The following is an 18,106-nucleotide window of genomic DNA, read 5'->3' as shown; positions in this document are numbered from 1 at the left end:
TGAGTATTATACCAATTGAGCATCAGGTCAATTGGTATAATACTCAGGAATAATACTTATCCCTGACCATGTCTATACCTTTATGACCACAGTGCATCCATCTTCCAGCAGGCTTTATGACGCCAGGTCATAAAGCCTGAATCATCTCAGACTGGTTTCTTGAACACAACAAGAAACCACAGATTCCACAGATTCTGGTGAATCTGTGGAGTCACCAGATTGTGATCTGGTGACTCCACAGATTCACCAGATCTCAATCCAATAGAGAACCTTTGGGATGTGTTGAAACAGGAGATTTGCATCATGAATGTGCAGCCGACAAATCTGCAGCAACTGCTTGATGCCATCTTGTCAATATGGACCAGAATCTCTGAGGAATGTTTCCAGTACCTTGTTGAATCTATGGCACGAAGGATTAAGGCAGTTCTGAAGGCAAAAGAGGGTCCAACCCGGTACTAGCAAGGTGTACCTAATAAAGGAGGCGGTAAGTGTAGACTTTGAATGTAAACCAGAGTTCATGATGCTCAAACTGAACGCTGCATAAGACCCCGTATTACCTTAGGCTGGCCCTGCATGAAGAGCTGGAGCCATTCTGCTGTGCATGTCTCTGCTGGATGCCAGGGACCAATAGGAAGATTGAATTTATAAGGCACTATCAGGGACAGACCTGCAGACGAGGCTTTGCTGTTTCGTGACTGTTGAGCCACAGAGGCTGTTTTGGCTGCCTGGGTTTTATGGGGTGGGTTTTTCACATCGCCGCTCTTCATTGTTAGACTGTTGTGCTGGTTAATGTGTTTACAGGTCCACTCGGCTGCCACTGCCGAAATCTGACTGGAGCAGCAGAAGCTAGGTAGAAAAGGCATTTGATATGACGCAGTTTGAGGTATTGTGGCAACACAAAACTAGAGGATGTTGCGAGTTGTCCGCTTTGGCAGAGAGCTGCGTGGACGGACCACCGGCCACTGGCCAACTAAGTGACCCATCCGGTAGCCCCACATGCCAGGACATCTTGATTTATTTAATTGTGGGATGGACTTGGCATGTGCCTGTTCCCTTCCATTGATTAGCTGATTAAGCTTGAAGCAATATTTGTTTATTTCAAATACTTTAGATTTTGTAAAAGTTTTCAGATTTATGGTGCCTACATTTGAGGTCTTCCATTGAACACAATAATTACCAGTATATCTATATAAAGACACAAAATACTTTCAGTGTCAACATCACTTTTCTTTGTTTAACCTTTTTCCTTATAATATTTGTAAAGCTTGGGTAAGATCTTTAAAGTAATTTTTGTGTAATGATTATTGCTTTGGTGTTTTTTTTTTCTATGAAATGATAATTGCCAAGGTGATGGACAGAAGTCAAAAACTATCTCTCTTTTTAGGTCAGGGATGGACCCTCACCTAGCTCTCCCCTCCTGGGGAAATTTTGTGGTGACGAGATTCCTCCCAGGCTCCAGTCAACACAGAAATCTATGTACATCCAGTTCAGCACAGACTCCTCTGTCAACAACCATGGCTTTGAAGCAGCATATGACTCTGCCATTGAGGGTGGGAGGAATATTTTTTATTTGTCAGAGTCCTAATTGACTATGCTCATTGGTCAGACAAGCAGAAGAAATATACTGATGTAAATCTAGTTAGTTTCATATCTAAAATACTATTTCCATACAGGAATTTTTCTGGGCACATTGGTTTCCTCCAATGCGTAAAAGAAGACATGCTTGGCTAACTGGCTAATTGGACTTTATTGACAATTAAGTTAATTTGTACATTATTGCTGTAGTATGTCTCTGTGGTATCCCTAATATCTACTAGTGACCAGCAGTCGACATACTCTACCTAGCTGACTGCTGTGATAGCTCTGTTTGAACTGATATGTGTTGGTTTGTCTTAAAAAGTGACTCATAGGTGCTATGGTGGTGCAGGGATAAACTCTGCAACCCACATATGGATGCTTTAGTCCTTGATGTAACTGTGATGTGTTCAAGTACCAGTCTGATGACCCCTCTCCCATTACCCACATTATTTTATGACAACTGCTAAATAAAATCCACAAAAGTTTTTTAAAGTTCCTTGTGATGAAATTTCTTCTCATATGTTGACCGACCTAAGGGCAGTTTAGATCAATGAACCTGTGATCCATGTTTTTGTGATGCTGGAGAAAGTTAGAGTAACTGGAGAGAAAACACGTGCAGAGGGAGGACATGCAAACTCCATGTAAAAGGAGTCCAGAATGGGATTTGTACCCAAGACCAACAGTGCTAACAACTGTACCAAGCTATTTTCCAAGACTGTTATGCTTTAAAAAAAATGTCATCAAAATTTGGTTCATGGTTCTTTATTTAACATTGCACATTTTAAAGTGGTAGAAGTATGATCTCTACAATGTAACCATTTTATGTCCTGTACCAGGCTGTGGAGATACTTTGACAAGTCCTTCAGGCACCATTACCAGCCCTGGTCACCCAACAAACTATCCACATGGTGCCAATTGTACCTGGTACATTAGTGTTTTACCAGGGAACCTAATTCGGCTGTTGTTTGACTCATTCAACCTGGAGTACCATACTAACTGTAACTATGACTATCTTGAAGTTTATGATGGGACTGGAACAACTGGGAACAAGACTGGCAGGTACAACACATACTCACACATAAAGTGGCATTAAGAAATAAGAACATTTTGAAAGAGAAAGTTACACATCAGAGTATAAAAGCACTTCCCAATCCTCACACCTTCCACTTCCCCATAGATGTCCATTTTACCCCTAGGCTTTTTATTTCTCCATCTCACCTTTACCATTAGGCAATGTCAGGATTAGCAAAACTACATTAATGGGAAGACTTGAAAGTGTAAAACATGAAACAAATCAAACCTCATTTGTAACTAAATGAGAATGGCAAACCTGCCACCTTGTCAGATGGAATAGTTTTAGTATTTTAAAACTTTTAATGTTACTATTAAAAAATGAACAAACGCACCCACTGTATGTTCACTGCATGTAATGTTTAATGTAGTTTAATGTCGTTTATTGCTCAGTATTATTTGTTCTGTGCTAGTTTGATGTGAAGAACAGAAAATCTGCCATGGACTCTGAATGAGAGAGCATTGCTAAAAATTCTATCATGGATCAACTGGAACTGTGAAGATTCCAAAACGATCCCCTTAAAGAAGCTTGAGGAGCTTTGTAGATCAAATAAAGACTTAGTCATCTTTTACAAGCTAATAGTTAACTTAAGTTTTGCTGAAATGCTTGAGTCATGGCATGATGACAGAAAAGATTGTCACAACAGTCAGCCTTACCATGACTGTGTTCTTTCTGTGCAATTTGAGTATTTTCATGAAATTTGTCTCTTTTGTTTCAGTGTTTTTGTAATGACAAGAAATATGGTAAATAGTACTGTAAAAGAGTTCAAATTAACTGTCATGGCAGTTTACTCAACAATGTACAGCACAATGTTTGACTTTCTCCCACTGTCCACATCCCCATTGAGAAATAAAACATTTCACATGAACTTTAAGAAAGCAGAGTTAAATTGAGGCATTGGTAAAAACTGCCTTGTATATAACACTTCACTTTCAGTCTCAAGGATGAAGTATGAAAACATGTTTTGTTTTTTTAGAAAATAGATATCCATTTGTTACAGAGGTGGTGAACCAGTTTAGCATTAAGAGCCAAATAAAGCTAATCATGACTGTAAAGGGCTATACAACAATTTCAAGATTACCATAGCTTTATACATTGCTTGCTGAAGCAGCTTTTTCCTTAGTCTCTAAGGCTTTAGTGGTACACCTGACAATGTTCATTTTTGAATAAGTGTCTTTAAATTTGGTTTGTACTCTGTTATAGCTACTCAAACCAACTCTTTCACATTTGTCAGTGAAAACAAGACAGTGTAGTAAAAATTCATTCAGACAGACAGAAAATTGAGCTCCATCTGCCAAACTGGTGGATGTGGAAGTGTCTCATGCTGTGCATCGTTTTTGAAACATGAAGGACAATTTACTGGCATGGCTCAGATTTGTACTTATTTCAGGGTATTGTGGCGAAGTCTACCATTTGCATATTTTACACTGTAGTTTAACCAATATTTTTGGTGTAGCAACCCAAGATCACCCTCGCCCACTTTTAAAACTTCCTGGATTCAGTTCAGTGTGAATTAATATTCAAGCATTGATACAAATTAAACCGTACTTAAAGGTTTAAGACAGCGCGTTAAACTCTCGTAGTGTCTCTGTTTCTTTCTGATTTCTCTCACTTTTGTTCTTTTTTTTTTCTGCAGTAGAAATATAATTCCATATTTAAAATCCATGAACTTGCCACTCTGCGCGTAACCGCGATGCACAGCATTGATTGTGTTCATGTGATCAGAACCGGTTTGCTTTTCCCTTCATTGGCACCAGAACCTGCTGCAAACTCTGACATTTGTTTACAAGCAGCTGCTTGCTCTGCTTCACAGCACCGACGTGAAATACAGAGACCTGTTGAGGAAAGCTGCTACCATGGAAACAGATTTTACTCCTAATTGATTCCGCTTCCATCTCTCCGCCTTTCCTACAGCTACTGCAGACTTCTACCGCTAGCTTAAAATTTCACACTTTTATCAGTGCTGCCTTCAATGAGTGTGGGAAATTTCAAAGAGCCGCACATGATCCGTCGAAGAGCCGCATGTTCGCCACCCCTGATCTCTTCCATTACCCATTTTCCCCATCATTACTCTTTTTTACCAGTTTGGCTAGTTTTTCACGAATTAATAATTTCCCATAAGCGCTTCACAGTTCTGAAATTTTAAAGTGACTTTGCCAGAAATGTCTTATAACCTGCGGCCGCATTTACTACAGTAAAATTCTTTCAACCACAACTGCTGGTATTTTATCGGAAATAGAGACATTTTTGTCTTTACATTGTGTAGATTTTAGCTTCTGATTGTTCCAAGACAGTTTTCATTGTGTGTGAATGAATGTACAGTATATTAATAATACTTATTATTATCAGTTACTATTAATAATATATCATGATATTAATAATAAGGTGTATTTTGTGTTTAAACTATTAAAATAGACAGTTATAAGAATCTGTATTAGGGGTTTCAATAATTCATGGATTTTAGCTCCTCACAGAATATGCCTGGTGACTGAAAGTTGAAGCATTTTCTGTAGCAACTTTCATGTTGTCTTTTGCCATGTGTACAGGTACTGTGGGCGCTCAGTACCTCCATCTATAACAAGTGCTGACAACCAAATGACCCTTCTGTTTGTGACTGATTCAAGTTTATCGGGGGAAGGGTTCTCTGCCAGTTATGTGTCCATCAATGCTAGTACAGGTAAAGTCTGCCAAAAGACTTCAATGTTTCGTACTCAGTTTGTCAAAAACAATTGATAAAAGTAAAGTTAAAGTAAAGTAAAGTTAAAGTTAAAGTTAAAGTAAAGTAAAGGCAATAAAAGTAAAGTTTTTACTGCAGCTTAATCGGAGAAAATCTTTTCTCATATTCATCCATGAAGTGTCTGGTTATGGACATAACTGTCAATTCTCCAAGAATGCAGTGCAAGAATCAGAAGACTGTTAATATTAACTAGTGTTTTTAAGTAGCAACTTTTTTCAACCTTCAACAATATGACACAAGTTTGTGTTGGGAATCTTGACTTTGCTGTCCTTACTTAATGCTCTCATTTAGTATGATTTGGACTAATTCAGGTGACTGGTTTCATACATTGACCAGATATTTATTTATAGAATTGTTATTTATTGCTTTTTAGACTGTGGTGAGAGCTTTACCTCTCCAACTGGAACCTTCACCTCTCCAAGCTATCCTAACAGCTATCCCAACAGCCGAGACTGCACCTTCAAGATCATTGTTGAGCTCAACATGCAGATTCTGTTGAACTTCACCAGCTTTGAGTTGGAGGGCACTCCTCCTTTTTGCAGCTTTGACTTTGTGGAAATCAGGTATGAAATGAAGTCCAGTAATAGACTATAGACTGAATCCAATCTCCTTGTGTTCTTCCTATCTGTTGGTTCTTACTACCACTGCAGAATGGGACACCTTACCCAGAAGCTCATTTGACCAGACTGATGTTAATTGTGAAAATACATCACATGCAAACTAAACAGCTTTACGCCACTCTTCATCTCAGTCTATTATATAAAAGACCAAGTAGTCTATTTATAGTGGCTACAATAGTCCTCCCAAAATCTTCACTTTTCTTTTATCACAAATAGCAAGATTCAGTGAAAAATGACTTTAAACAGCATGAATCCAAGCAAATAATAATGCATGCTTAAGATCCTAGGAATGAAAAATCTGTTTAGTCTTAGAAATTAAAAATGGTAATTATTTAATCACGTCATCTTCATTTCACAATGCAGGTGTTTAAAATTTCAACAGGATGGAAAAGACGTATATTAAGAAAAACATTGCAAGGTATATTTAGCATATTTTGTATCTAAACACAACAAATGAAATCTGTTGAATTTACAGGGATGGGGGCTATGAGACGTCTCCCCTGATTGGTAAGTTCTGTGGCAGTCAGAGACCTCCAGTTGTGGTGTCACATAGCAATCGTTTATGGATTAGATTCCACTCTGATCCCTCAATCACAAGTCATGGATTCATTGCGCACTGGGATGGAACACAGACAGGTACATGCTTATTATATTCTTTATCTGTTTCTTTCATCTACACTGTGAGGCTTAGATCGCAAAAGTATCGAGATTCAGTTATAACCAAACACCAAACTATTTTGTCTCGTTTAGTCCAACAGCATCAAACCTTCAGTTTCATGTTTCAGTTGTGGCTATTTTTTTATTGACTGAGAATCTACAGCACTGAAAACTTAGAAAAAGGACCACTAATCAGATTCTGTCAGAGATGACGACAAAGATGTAGAAATATTACTGAGACAACCTTATGCCAAAGTTCTCTGATGATGAGTTATATCTTTACAGCACAAGGAATTTATTGCCTCATATTTAAATAAAAGATACACTATTCTGACATCTTGCATAAAGATGAAGCACCTATGAATGTTCTCAGATTTTTTTTAACTGTAATACAGTTACATGCTTTACTTCGTTTTCATAAAGGTTGTGGAGGAACATTGACAACTGCCTCTGGAGGATTGTCTTCTCCCAATTATCCTTTACCGTATCATCCCAATGCTGAGTGCTACTGGAACATTAGGACCAGTCAGGGCAGCCAGGTCCAACTGTCTTTTTCAGGTTTCCACCTGGAATCCAGCTCATCCTGTTCTTATGATTACCTAGCTGTGAGTAGTGTCTCTCAACAGGTTCTAAAATAGCTAATTTACATAAGAGTACCTGATACATGCCTGATATTTTAGAAAGTGCAGGATACACTAAGTGTGGTTTTAATGTAGGATTATGATTAGCTATTAAACATACTTGGCACTTATCCTCATGTAAATGGCTCTGATTCTAGACACATGCTAAAGCAAATCATATTTATCAAATGAGAAACCATATATCATCATATCCATATTATATCTAATCCCTGCAACACCAGCTTTTCTGTTCAGGTAGAATTCGCTTCAACAGACCAGCTGACTGTACTGACAGTAGAAATGATTTAAAGTAATTGGAAGAATTTAGTCTCTAGTAATATTGAAAATAAGTGAAAACCTACAATTAAACTCATGTTATTATTGTACTTTAAAATCTCAACAGGAAAGTAAATCATTATACTTTCATCTTACTGCAGTGTTCAAAAATGTAGAAAATGTCTGAATCTGAGATCTCCATACAGAACTGTAGAAGCACATTGCTAAGCACAGTCATTTCAGTAAGCAAGGCTTATTGCAATGGTCTTATTTAATTCAGCAACAAACTCCTTTCATTTGACTGCTCAGAATACTTAGCAGAAACCCCATGTTTCTGTCCCATGCAAGTATGACATCAAGGAGGACACTTCATTTTTTCCCCCACTCAAAGCAGTGCATTAAACATTCTTGCCATGTTATCCATCTTAACTTTCTTAATAGCATTTTGATGTCATTTGTTTTTAGGTACATGATGGAAACAGCAGCACTGCTCCAGAACTGGCCAAGTTGTGTGGCACTGAGCTACCAAGGCCGATCAACTCTTCCAGCAATCAACTGTACATCAAACTCCGCACAGACAGCAGTGTGAACACTGGCGGCTTCATTGCATTTTATAACACCAGTATGCAAAAAACTATTTATTAGAAATTATATTTTTTGCATAAATAGAAACGTTACCAGAATAGATTAAAATAGATATTTTAAATCTATTAAATAATTTTTTTTTTCTAGCTTGTCAGTAAAATACACAAAAGCAAAAAAATAAAAGATACATCTGAATCAAAGTAGTTTTGCAGTGTACTTTAGTTTGCATTACTGTGTCTGTTTTCAGAGTGTCACAACATAATTATCTCACATCAACACCAAGGAGTAATCGAGTCGCTGAACTTTCCTAACAACTACCCAGGCAACAGTCTGTGCAGCTGGACCGTCCAGGCTAGCAGTGGAAACACGATTAACTACACCTTCACCGCATTTCAGTTAGAAGACACTTACAACTGTAACTTCGACTACATAAAGGTACAAATATACACACAGTTTTACCATATTTTTTACAACTACATCTAAAACATTTGTAGTAACATTGATGTGGGACTGCGTTTTTCCCCTCATTTTCTTTTGACCCATAACTACTCTTGCCTGTATCTCTCACTTTTGAATAAATCCAATTAGACAATCGAAAGTGGTTTTACACATCAGTGAGCAACTCTCTGCTCTGGTTCAACTGGGACTGCTGGTGTGGGGATGACCTGGGGACGGTGTCTTGGAGCAGGGCAGGACCCTGGCTGGCAGCTATTGGTTCTCAAAGATGTTGTGCATGAGACCTGGTAACAGGAAGTCAAACTTCCTGTCAGCAGAGAGAGAAGCATTGCATTTTATAACACAGAAGCCACTTAGCACACTGTCTGGTTTGCAAAGTTCAAACTAATGTTAGGTTTCTGTTTCAAAATGAATTCACAGCAGAAAAAAATTTCCACACTTTAAAGGTTAAGCTTAAAGTTCATAAACTTAATTTTCCATCCTCCCAATATGTAAACAGTTTAAGACTTTCATAAGTTTAACCTATTAAATTTGCAGTTTGTGTGAATATTTCTAGTAACAGAAGTATAGCATAATATTTTTATATTGAAACATTTCTCCTAATATTTCTTTTCTAGCTCTATAATGGCCCTAATGAGCAAGCTCCTCTGATTGGTGCATTCTGTGGGAATACACCACCTCCAGCTAACAGCACTACAAGCTCCGCCCTCACCCTGGTGTTTAGAACAGACTCCTCCATATCCATGCCTGGATTTCAGATGATGTGGTATCAGAATGGTGAGATAGGTTTTACAATTATTATGTAAAAGCTTTCCATAATCCAATCCATAATAAGCCATAATATTATGGACTGTCTGCAATTATTTTATTGCACAATAGTCAGAATATCAAAGGACTGTAAATCCAAAATGTTATTGATGAAAAGGAATTTACCAGAGGCCGTTGTAGTCAGGTTTAGGGTTTCTTCTTGCAGACCATCAAGTTCTGCATTGTTTAAATGAAGATGGCACAGAAGTTCCAGTTCAGCCTAACTGGTGTTAGCAGAAACTCATGTTTCTCTTGTCAATTTGCACAAAATAGACAAAAGAGTTCAGCAGAAAGTCAGCTGACACCAGCTCACCTTCCTCCATAGCAGCCATGAACAAATGGGAACTTTTCACAGTGTTCTGCATGGAATGCTAGTATAAAGGATGAATTTTAAACCATTAAGAAATAAAGACTGATTTCTGTGATAAAGAACAGTTTGCATATTGTCAAATTAAATATACAACTTCAATAAATGAACAAAAAAGTTCCCTTAAAAAATATGCAAAACTGCATACGTGCACATAATTAAATAAAGTTTGGCAGCGAGACAAACACCCCACTGACACCAACTCAACTTTTCAAATATTTTACTTTGAGAGTTTTGAACCAAATGAATGGACATTGAACTTTGCAATTAAAGTGCAATTCTTTTAATGTTTTTGAAGTAATATACACAAATAAGAAGCAAATGTTCAATGTTTTCCATCATTAGATTCTGACTGATCAGGAGTAATGATGCTATTGGGACTAAAAGAAATGCAAATAAATGAAACCAAACTATCCTTAGATTTGTTGAATTACAATTCAAGGAAACAAGAAGATGAATTTTTTAAAAAAATTAAGGAAATCTTTGGAGCTAAATCAATGTATTAATCAGTAATTTAGAAAGTATTAAGTGAGGAAAGCAATAAATGAACAGCAACTCCAAGCTAAATTTAGGGGAATATATTTTGCCATACAATAATAGTCTCAATTTTAAGTTTGAAGGTAATTTTTCATCAGTTCATCAAATACGTAAAAGTAATAGCGAAAAATGGCTGCCTATCCTCCTTGGTGGCCTGTTCCTTCCTATCCCTGCAAGGCTTAAACACTCAGGATGGGAGTTTATGTTCCAGTATCTGGTATCATTTGGTTCTTTTCTTTTGGTGTGGAAAACTCATGTTTTCTCAAAGACAACAATTGATGGATAAATTAGGATTTTATGATACCTTGAGAAAAATGTCAGAGTAAATTAATGAAAAAGTGGGATAAAGACAAACATGGAACATTTTCTTCTTTCCTAGTTAAAAATATGCATTTGAATTTTAAAGAGAAACCTCTGTGGGAACATCTACATCATGTTCCGGAGGTCACATGATCTAGACTGGTGAAACTGTTTCCAGAGAACAAAATGGGTCTGGCCAGTTTAAATATCAACAACTTTGCAAAGGTTAGGGTTAGTGTGGGAACTTTTACCTGTCATTATTTGAACAGCAAATGTTTTTCATAATCAAATAAATCACATCTTTTGTTAAATGGGTGAAACAAAAACCGTTCCTCCCAGGGTCTTCCAGTGTGAGTCAGAGAGAAACTGCATAAGGTTTAACAAAGCTGAGTTGCTACAAGTTAGAATACACAGATCAGACAGAAAAGTTAAAGAAACTAATCTTTGTTACATCTTATTAGTTAGATGGCCAGTTGTCAACTGTCAATCTAGGCAAAATGGAACCAGTTGTAGTTGTGGCCCGTCATTGATGTGTGTCATTGCAGGTTGCGGAGGGGATGTTGGTGGGCCCAATGGCTCCATTAGCAGCCCGGGCTATCCAAACAAGTATCCTGACAACAGAGAGTGCATCTGGTATATCACCACAACACCTGGAAGCAGCATTACTTTGACTATCCATGAGTTTGATGTGGAGTTCCATGATAACTGCAACTATGATGTACTAGAAGTAAGTAATGTCCAATTTCTTAGCCAAAAACAATCACATTCATGTTTCTAGGTCTGCTAAGCTGTAGCCAGTGTAAACTCAACTAGTGACATCTTTGGGCAGTTCTACTTGAAGTAAAAAAAGCAACATTTCTGATGGTTACATGGAAAAAATGCAACTCATCTATGCATCAGAGTTACCTGAATATTGCTATCATTTATTTCTGAAATTCAGAAATAGAATGGAAACGCAAAAGTAAAAACAAAAAGTCATAAGCCTTTTATTGTCATTGAGCCTCCAGCACAAGATTCAATATGTATCACAATGGGTTACATTAAAGCAACATAAAAAAGGGAAAACACCAATTTAATTAAATATCAGCCTTGTTTAAAATACCAATGAATAACCTTTTAAAACTCTCACATCTTATAGAAAGAAACTCCTTATACACCTGGAAATTCTGTTTGTGATAGACCCATATCGCCTTTCAAGAGGGGGGCAGTTCAAACAGGTGATAACCAGGATGGGTGACATCTCTAATGATGTTCTTTGCCTTGGACAAAATACGCATGTTGGAAGGAAGTGGACATCCATTAATTCTTTTCACAGACTTGATTATTCTTTCCAAAGCTTTTTTGTCCACCACCAGGTGAGACAGTCAGAGATGTGTACCCCAAAAAGTGTAAATTAGTACACAATCTCCACACAAACATTATTGATTTAAATCTGTGGTTGATTCTTGTTGCATTTCCTGAAGTCAACTATCAATTATTTTGTCTTGGGATGCATTCACACCAGGCTTATTTAGTCTGCTTTAATTGAACTCCAGTTTGTTTGTCTAGAAGGTCCGGTTCGTTTGGGAAGGTGTGAATGTGCAATCGATCTCTGGTTCTCCTGAAACCCTCAGTTTTGGTTCGGTTGAAGTGAACTCTGGTGTGGTCCGAATGAAATATGAATGCAAGTGGACCAGAGATCGCTCCAAAGCAGGAAGCTAAATACAGTGCAGGGCATTCTGGTCAATGTATTACTCTCTGCTCTGCTACTTAGCAGAAATGTTGTCACATGGCAACGGGTCTGCGTGTAGAGTAAAGCTGACCCAGAGAGTGAGGAAAAGCAGAATAGAAATGGTTTAAATTAGTTTTTTCAAATACCTTATTGATACCAAAGGGAAATTAAATGTTGTAAGTCATATTAATTCAAATTCTTCAGAATTATTGTAGCTGCTGTTGGCAGGAAAAATCTCCTGTAGCAATCTGTATTAAAGTGAATATGAAGACGCCTCTGACTGAAGATACTCTATTTTCTCATAACAGTCTCATGACGAGGATAGTCAGTGTTGTCCATAATTTTCTTGGTTTTATGAAGAATAATTCTTTGCCTCATCATCTCCAGAGGTTCCGCAGTCCCCAGAACAGAACCAGAACAGAACCAGAACAGAACCAGAACAGAACCAGCCTTCTTTATCAGGCTGTTGAGTCTTCTTATGTCCCTGGTTCTGATGCTGCTGCCCCAACAGGTGGTGGCAACAGAGATGATGCTTTCAACAGCAGACTGATTGATGCAAATCTCGAAGAATCTTGGCTTCCTACAGAGAGTTTGAAATTTCACATGCAGCTGGAGGACGATAAGTGACCATTGTCTCATCGAGAGGGGCATTTCTAATTTAATATTTAAAACCAAAGGACTTCCTATAAATCTTCCTGAATATAAAAACTGAGAGTCCTAAGACATATTTGTGTTGAGACAATAAAACATTTTCTTAAACATTTTTTTGAAAATGTGCACAAAGTGTTGATTTTTGATATGGGCTACAAGTTAACTTGCAATGACTTCTTTGTAGGTGTATGGAGGCCCAGACTTACAGGCGCCCAGGTTGGCCAGGCTTTGCAGCACTACTTCCAACCCAATGCAAGTCTCTAGCACAGGAAACCAGATCACAGTGCGCTTTAAATCTGATGCCTATGTCAGTGGTCGAGGATTCAATGCAAGCTGGACAGAACTCCAGGGAGGTGAGTCAGTACCAGTCAGTGAAAATACTTTAGGAAAATAGCTTCTGCTTCTTTATTTATAACCCCAAGAAACTATTTAATTTTCCCTCTTCCATCTGTAGCCACATTCGTGTGAGGCTTATTGCATTTTCACTCTGCTGGAACTTAGGGAGGATTTAGATAAGAATGGACCCTCTTCAATGTTTTAAAGGTTTTTGTTAATGTCCTAATGCGGAGACAGAAACAATGGTTCCCAAACTGCCTGTGAGAAACTTTGTGTCAACTACAGGAAGGTAGTGACTCTGTGTCTAGTTAGAACAGGCCAGACTGAGCAGACACAGAGCATGTGTGCTTGCTGTTCTCATTCTTGCAAGAATTAATAACGTGCTGCTTGAGAGAGAATCACTGGTCTCTGCCTGATAACTGAGAGTGAAAGTTAAATGGGGGAAATGCCTTTCATCCATTTTAATTTTTTCCATTATCAAAAACTCACATAGTCAATGAAATAGAGCTGTGAAATCCAGTAGCATCATTTTTTAATAGTCACCTCACCATGTGTGTAGGACATACAGATAAATATAAAAATAATCTCTCAAACATTTAAATGAAATAAATAAATAAAAACAAGGTAAAATAAGTACATACAATAACCAAGATTAAGGTTAAAATCCAGGGACGGGGTCAAACAGAGACGGGAGGTCAGCAGTCTGACAGCCTGGCGAATAAAACTAAATATTTTGCAAGCAATTTAAATATTTAGTTTGGAACTCTTAAACTTATAAATTTAGGAATAACATGGTGAAAATATGACTTTGAAAAATTAACATCCACATGTCTTTATCTATGTCATGCTAAAGAAGCCAAATTATTTCTGATCATTTTTTACTATGTGACTTTACAAACAGCACCCCATATGAAAAAGCATTTATTGTTCCAATTATCCATTGCTGAGCTGATTTTTCCATATTTCATCTATTTGGCTGTTGTTTATACTTTGATGAGCTCCAAGTTTGAGATTGGAAGGACTTCCTACCATCACTCTAATCTTTACACCACAGATCAAATTCTACAATATTAGTAAATGTTACTTCCAGTCAGAAGAAACATGTTGGTCAAATGAACTGGGTCTCCTCCAGAAACTTGCTAAGCCTGGTGATCGGGGTGCCAAGGTGGTCCACCAGCAGTCCATCATGTTTCTGTATTAAAAGATACAGGAAACGTAAAAATATTACAGGAAAACATCACCAGTGAAACACTATTTAAACCCACAACTAGTCTTAAAAACAACTAATCAAAAAATAGAAATAAAATGAATATCAATTATTTTCACGTCTGTTTAATCCAAATTAAGTCAGCAGCTCCATCAGGCCCCCCAGGGCTTCAGGGGCCCCATAAATGCTAATATTTTAACACAGGCCACAGACATGTAAATGTAACATTTGTTTAGTGAGATGATCAATGCTGCTAAATTTGATTTAATGGTTTCAGCATACATACATTAAAAGATTTTAAATTGTTTAACATTTAAATTTAAGATTTTAAGGAGCTGGGAAGTTTACTTTGTAAAAGTTCAAAAAAACAATCTTCATAGTTAGATTGTTTTGTTACCACATCTACAATCTAATGCTGTAAGTTTAATTTTTGAGTTGAGCTCTGTTTGTTCACAAATACAATTTAGTAAACTGCAAATATGACTTATTGCTTTTTAGGTTGGCTAACTAAACTAGTCCCCGTCTCCCAGATTAAATCTAACACAAAAGCTGTTAGAGGTGCTGATGTTTTTAGCAGCAAGAGGGGCCTCTAAGTCAAATCCTGCTCAAGGCCTCAGACAGCCTTGGACCTGCCCTGCATAGTGATGTCATGAATTGGAGTTATAGATGGTGAGGATAGGATGGAGTCGTTGACTCGTTGCAGGTAGTTGTGAAAAATGATGCTTTTAGTCACAAACACGAAGGAGAACAGAAATCCAGGCAGCACAGGTGAGCGATGAGGCAAGGAAACGCAGACACTGGTAGCATCGGGAATACAGGACATTAGACACATGACAAATGACACGACTAGGACCCGACAAGGACCAAGGAACACAATTAACACCAAAAATTCACACAAAAAACAATACTCTTACCCCCCCGCCCCCAAAAGGCGGCTACCAGACGCCTGAAAGAGTCCAAAAACAACAAACAATGGAGGACCAGAGTCCAAAGTGAACACACAAGAAAAGCACTAAATAAACCATTCTAACCACTCAACACGCACCTCTGAAAGTGCAACTGTAAGTTATACCTGCGATTCACATAGAGCTACGCAACCAGAGCTAACGTGGTATAGTTCTTCAAAGAAACTTAATTCTTAACAGGGTTTTGATGTAAATATCCATACAGGTCAGCCTGTGTCCAGTTTGAGTGAAAGGAGGAGCGCACGATCCGCGTTGAGGTAAACTTCAGAAATCAAGCAGCTATAGCGCCGGAGGCAACGCGCAGAGGCTGAGTGATTGGTTCGCTCTCCTGGCTTTAAATGCATCAACTATATACCACTTTTAGGACTAAATCTGCTCTGCCAGAGCAACAGAGATGCTTGCAATCTGGCTTAAAAAAAAAAAAAAAAGCAAATCCCCACCCCCCAATTATAAATTTTTCTAAAAACAAAAACAAGCAGCGCTTAGCCTGGTGGAGGGACTAGTAAAGCATTGTGGGCTGCCAGGCTTATAATACACTGGGGGAATCCCTGAACTGTACTTGTTTTTTAGCTGGTAGATGATAATGGGGTGTAAATTATTTTGACACTACTGATTTTCCAGTCATGTCAGCATTTAGCATTGACATGATTTTCTGGTGCTGAGACATAACCAGTGCATTTGAAATATGAAAGAAGAAATTTTGCCAAAGACTAAATACATGTTATATCCATTTCTTATGTGTTTTTATTTAGAGTGAGGTAAACTGTTCCTGCAGTTTTAGAAGAACCACAGTAATCTGAAGTTTGTGGTGTTTGTTCCTGCAGGGTGTGGAGGGCCAGTCACTGCTCCTTCAGGGGAGATCCATTCACCCCTGTACCCAGCCAGCTATCCCAACAATGTGGACTGCTCATGGATGATCAGTGTGGATGCCAGTCACCGCATCTTGTTAAACTTCACCGACCTGGATATTGAAAATCACAGCAACTGTTCCTTTGATTATGTCACTGTAAGAGACTCGTAGATTTGTTTATGAAATAAATGTTAATATAAAACACAACGGTAAAAAACAGGGCGTGGAAGAAAAATGAGTTTTCTGGTTAACCACACTTTGTTTCAGTCATTTTAGCTACACACCTTTTAAAGACCTTTGAACTCTTTCTTCTACTGTAGGTCCATGATGGTCCGAGCATATTATTTCCTCTGCTTGCCCATGTGTGTGGGTCCAGCCCACCTCCTTCCATCACCTCCACCCAGAACACCATCTATGTCCGCTTTAGATCAGACTCTAGTCAAAATCATCGAGGCTTCAGTGCTAGATTCTCTGAAGGTGACATTTTCTTCTTTTTTATAAGAAGTCTCTTGTTGTGTGTTATTTTATCTATCCGTTTCACAAATGCTAACAGAATGCATTGCTGCTGATGCTCAGGTGCATCATGTAATGAAACACAATATGATTATTACATGGTCATATTGTGCTTCCACCTGTTTCTCATATTTTCTCCAATATGTATTTCGGTGGGCCTGCAGGAGAGTGGACAATTTAGTGAATGGGCACTGGGAGAACTGCTCTCCTGTTTCAGGTAGAGGAAGCCCAAATGTGATCACATCCTAGTATGGATAACACCAATCTTTTGTTTGACAGCTTGTGGAGCAACCATTATAACAGACAATAATGGTGGGGCAATTTCATCACCAAGGTACCCTGCAAAATATCCACCAAATCAGAACTGCAGCTGGATCATCAAAGCACAGGAACCATGTAAGCTGTGGGCTGCCTTTGTCAATTAATAAATATGTTTTGTATTGTTTTATGCTATATATGATATACTTTGTTAAACCTAAAAAGATTCATTTGTGTCTGTGTTTTCTGGCTAGTCAACCATGTGACCCTGTCCTTCACTGACTTTGAGTTGGAGAAGATAAACTCTAATTGCTCACACGACGCTGTAGAAATACTTGATGGAGACAATTACCAAGCTCCCTCTATAGGTGGGTATGGTACAAACAGATAAAGTCTTCTACAAATGGGGGCGATGGTTAGAGGGGTTCACCCTGCAATCGACTGGTTGTTGGTTCAATCCCTGCTCCGCCCTCCTCTATTGTTGTGGGCAGGACACCTCACCCACCATGCCTGCTGGTGGTGGTCAGAGGGCCCCTTGGCATCAGTGCATGGCAGCCTCCCCTCTGTCAGACTGCCCCAGTAGCTTGCCACCATCAGCATGTGGTGAATGACTGTAGTGTGAAGCATGTTGGGGTCCTTTGGACTTGATATAGCTCTATGAAAGTCAAAGCCATTAACCATTTACAAATTTCTCACAGTAGTGTGCTGAAATTCTGGCCCTGACTTAATTTGCACCAAGGAGGACTGCAAACCTGGTGCAACTGGGCCAGGTTTGCAGTCCTCCTGGTGACAGACATGTTTTCAACTCTGCTATACATTTATTTGTGGGCCTGAGAACAACACCTTGCTATGATCACTCCAAAACATGGACTTTGTTGTTTTTAAACCACTTTGACTAATGGTGAATTCCATTTGTAGGTGAAAATGGGGAAATCATTCATATGTGTGCCTCCAGCTTAACCAAATGGGTAACACTTTATTTGAAGGGGTGTGAATAAGACTG

The 18,106-nt window shown here is 38.3% G+C and overlaps 1 protein-coding gene across 1 annotated transcript in view; it reads left to right on the top strand.

Moving 5' to 3' along the window:
• The window catches only part of LOC106940231 (cubilin-like), a gene marked incomplete at both ends in the record, with an annotated part of 43,524 nt that extends 26,044 nt beyond the window's left edge, over positions 1-17,480 (top strand). The window contains 15 exons of the mRNA XM_015022912.1: positions 1,385-1,550; positions 2,415-2,637; positions 5,197-5,327; positions 5,761-5,950; positions 6,483-6,643; positions 7,088-7,269; positions 8,026-8,182; positions 8,393-8,580; positions 9,219-9,378; positions 11,158-11,339; positions 13,159-13,327; positions 16,307-16,488; positions 16,653-16,809; positions 17,125-17,241; positions 17,358-17,480. Coding sequence (XP_014878398.1) covers positions 1,385-1,550; positions 2,415-2,637; positions 5,197-5,327; positions 5,761-5,950; positions 6,483-6,643; positions 7,088-7,269; positions 8,026-8,182; positions 8,393-8,580; positions 9,219-9,378; positions 11,158-11,339; positions 13,159-13,327; positions 16,307-16,488; positions 16,653-16,809; positions 17,125-17,241; positions 17,358-17,480 — 2,488 coding nt within the window. The remainder of the gene's footprint in view (positions 1-1,384; positions 1,551-2,414; positions 2,638-5,196; positions 5,328-5,760; positions 5,951-6,482; positions 6,644-7,087; positions 7,270-8,025; positions 8,183-8,392; positions 8,581-9,218; positions 9,379-11,157; positions 11,340-13,158; positions 13,328-16,306; positions 16,489-16,652; positions 16,810-17,124; positions 17,242-17,357) is intronic.
• Between the last annotated feature and the right edge of the window lie 626 nt (positions 17,481-18,106).

This window comes from Poecilia latipinna, unplaced genomic scaffold (assembly GCF_001443285.1).
Source record: "Poecilia latipinna isolate Pla-1442-1.1 unplaced genomic scaffold, P_latipinna-1.0 Scaffold3139, whole genome shotgun sequence".
NCBI classification, from domain to species: Eukaryota; Metazoa; Chordata; class Actinopteri; order Cyprinodontiformes; family Poeciliidae; genus Poecilia; species Poecilia latipinna.
Note: the sequence above shows the minus strand (reverse complement) of the source record. Positions and strands in the feature narration are given on the sequence as shown.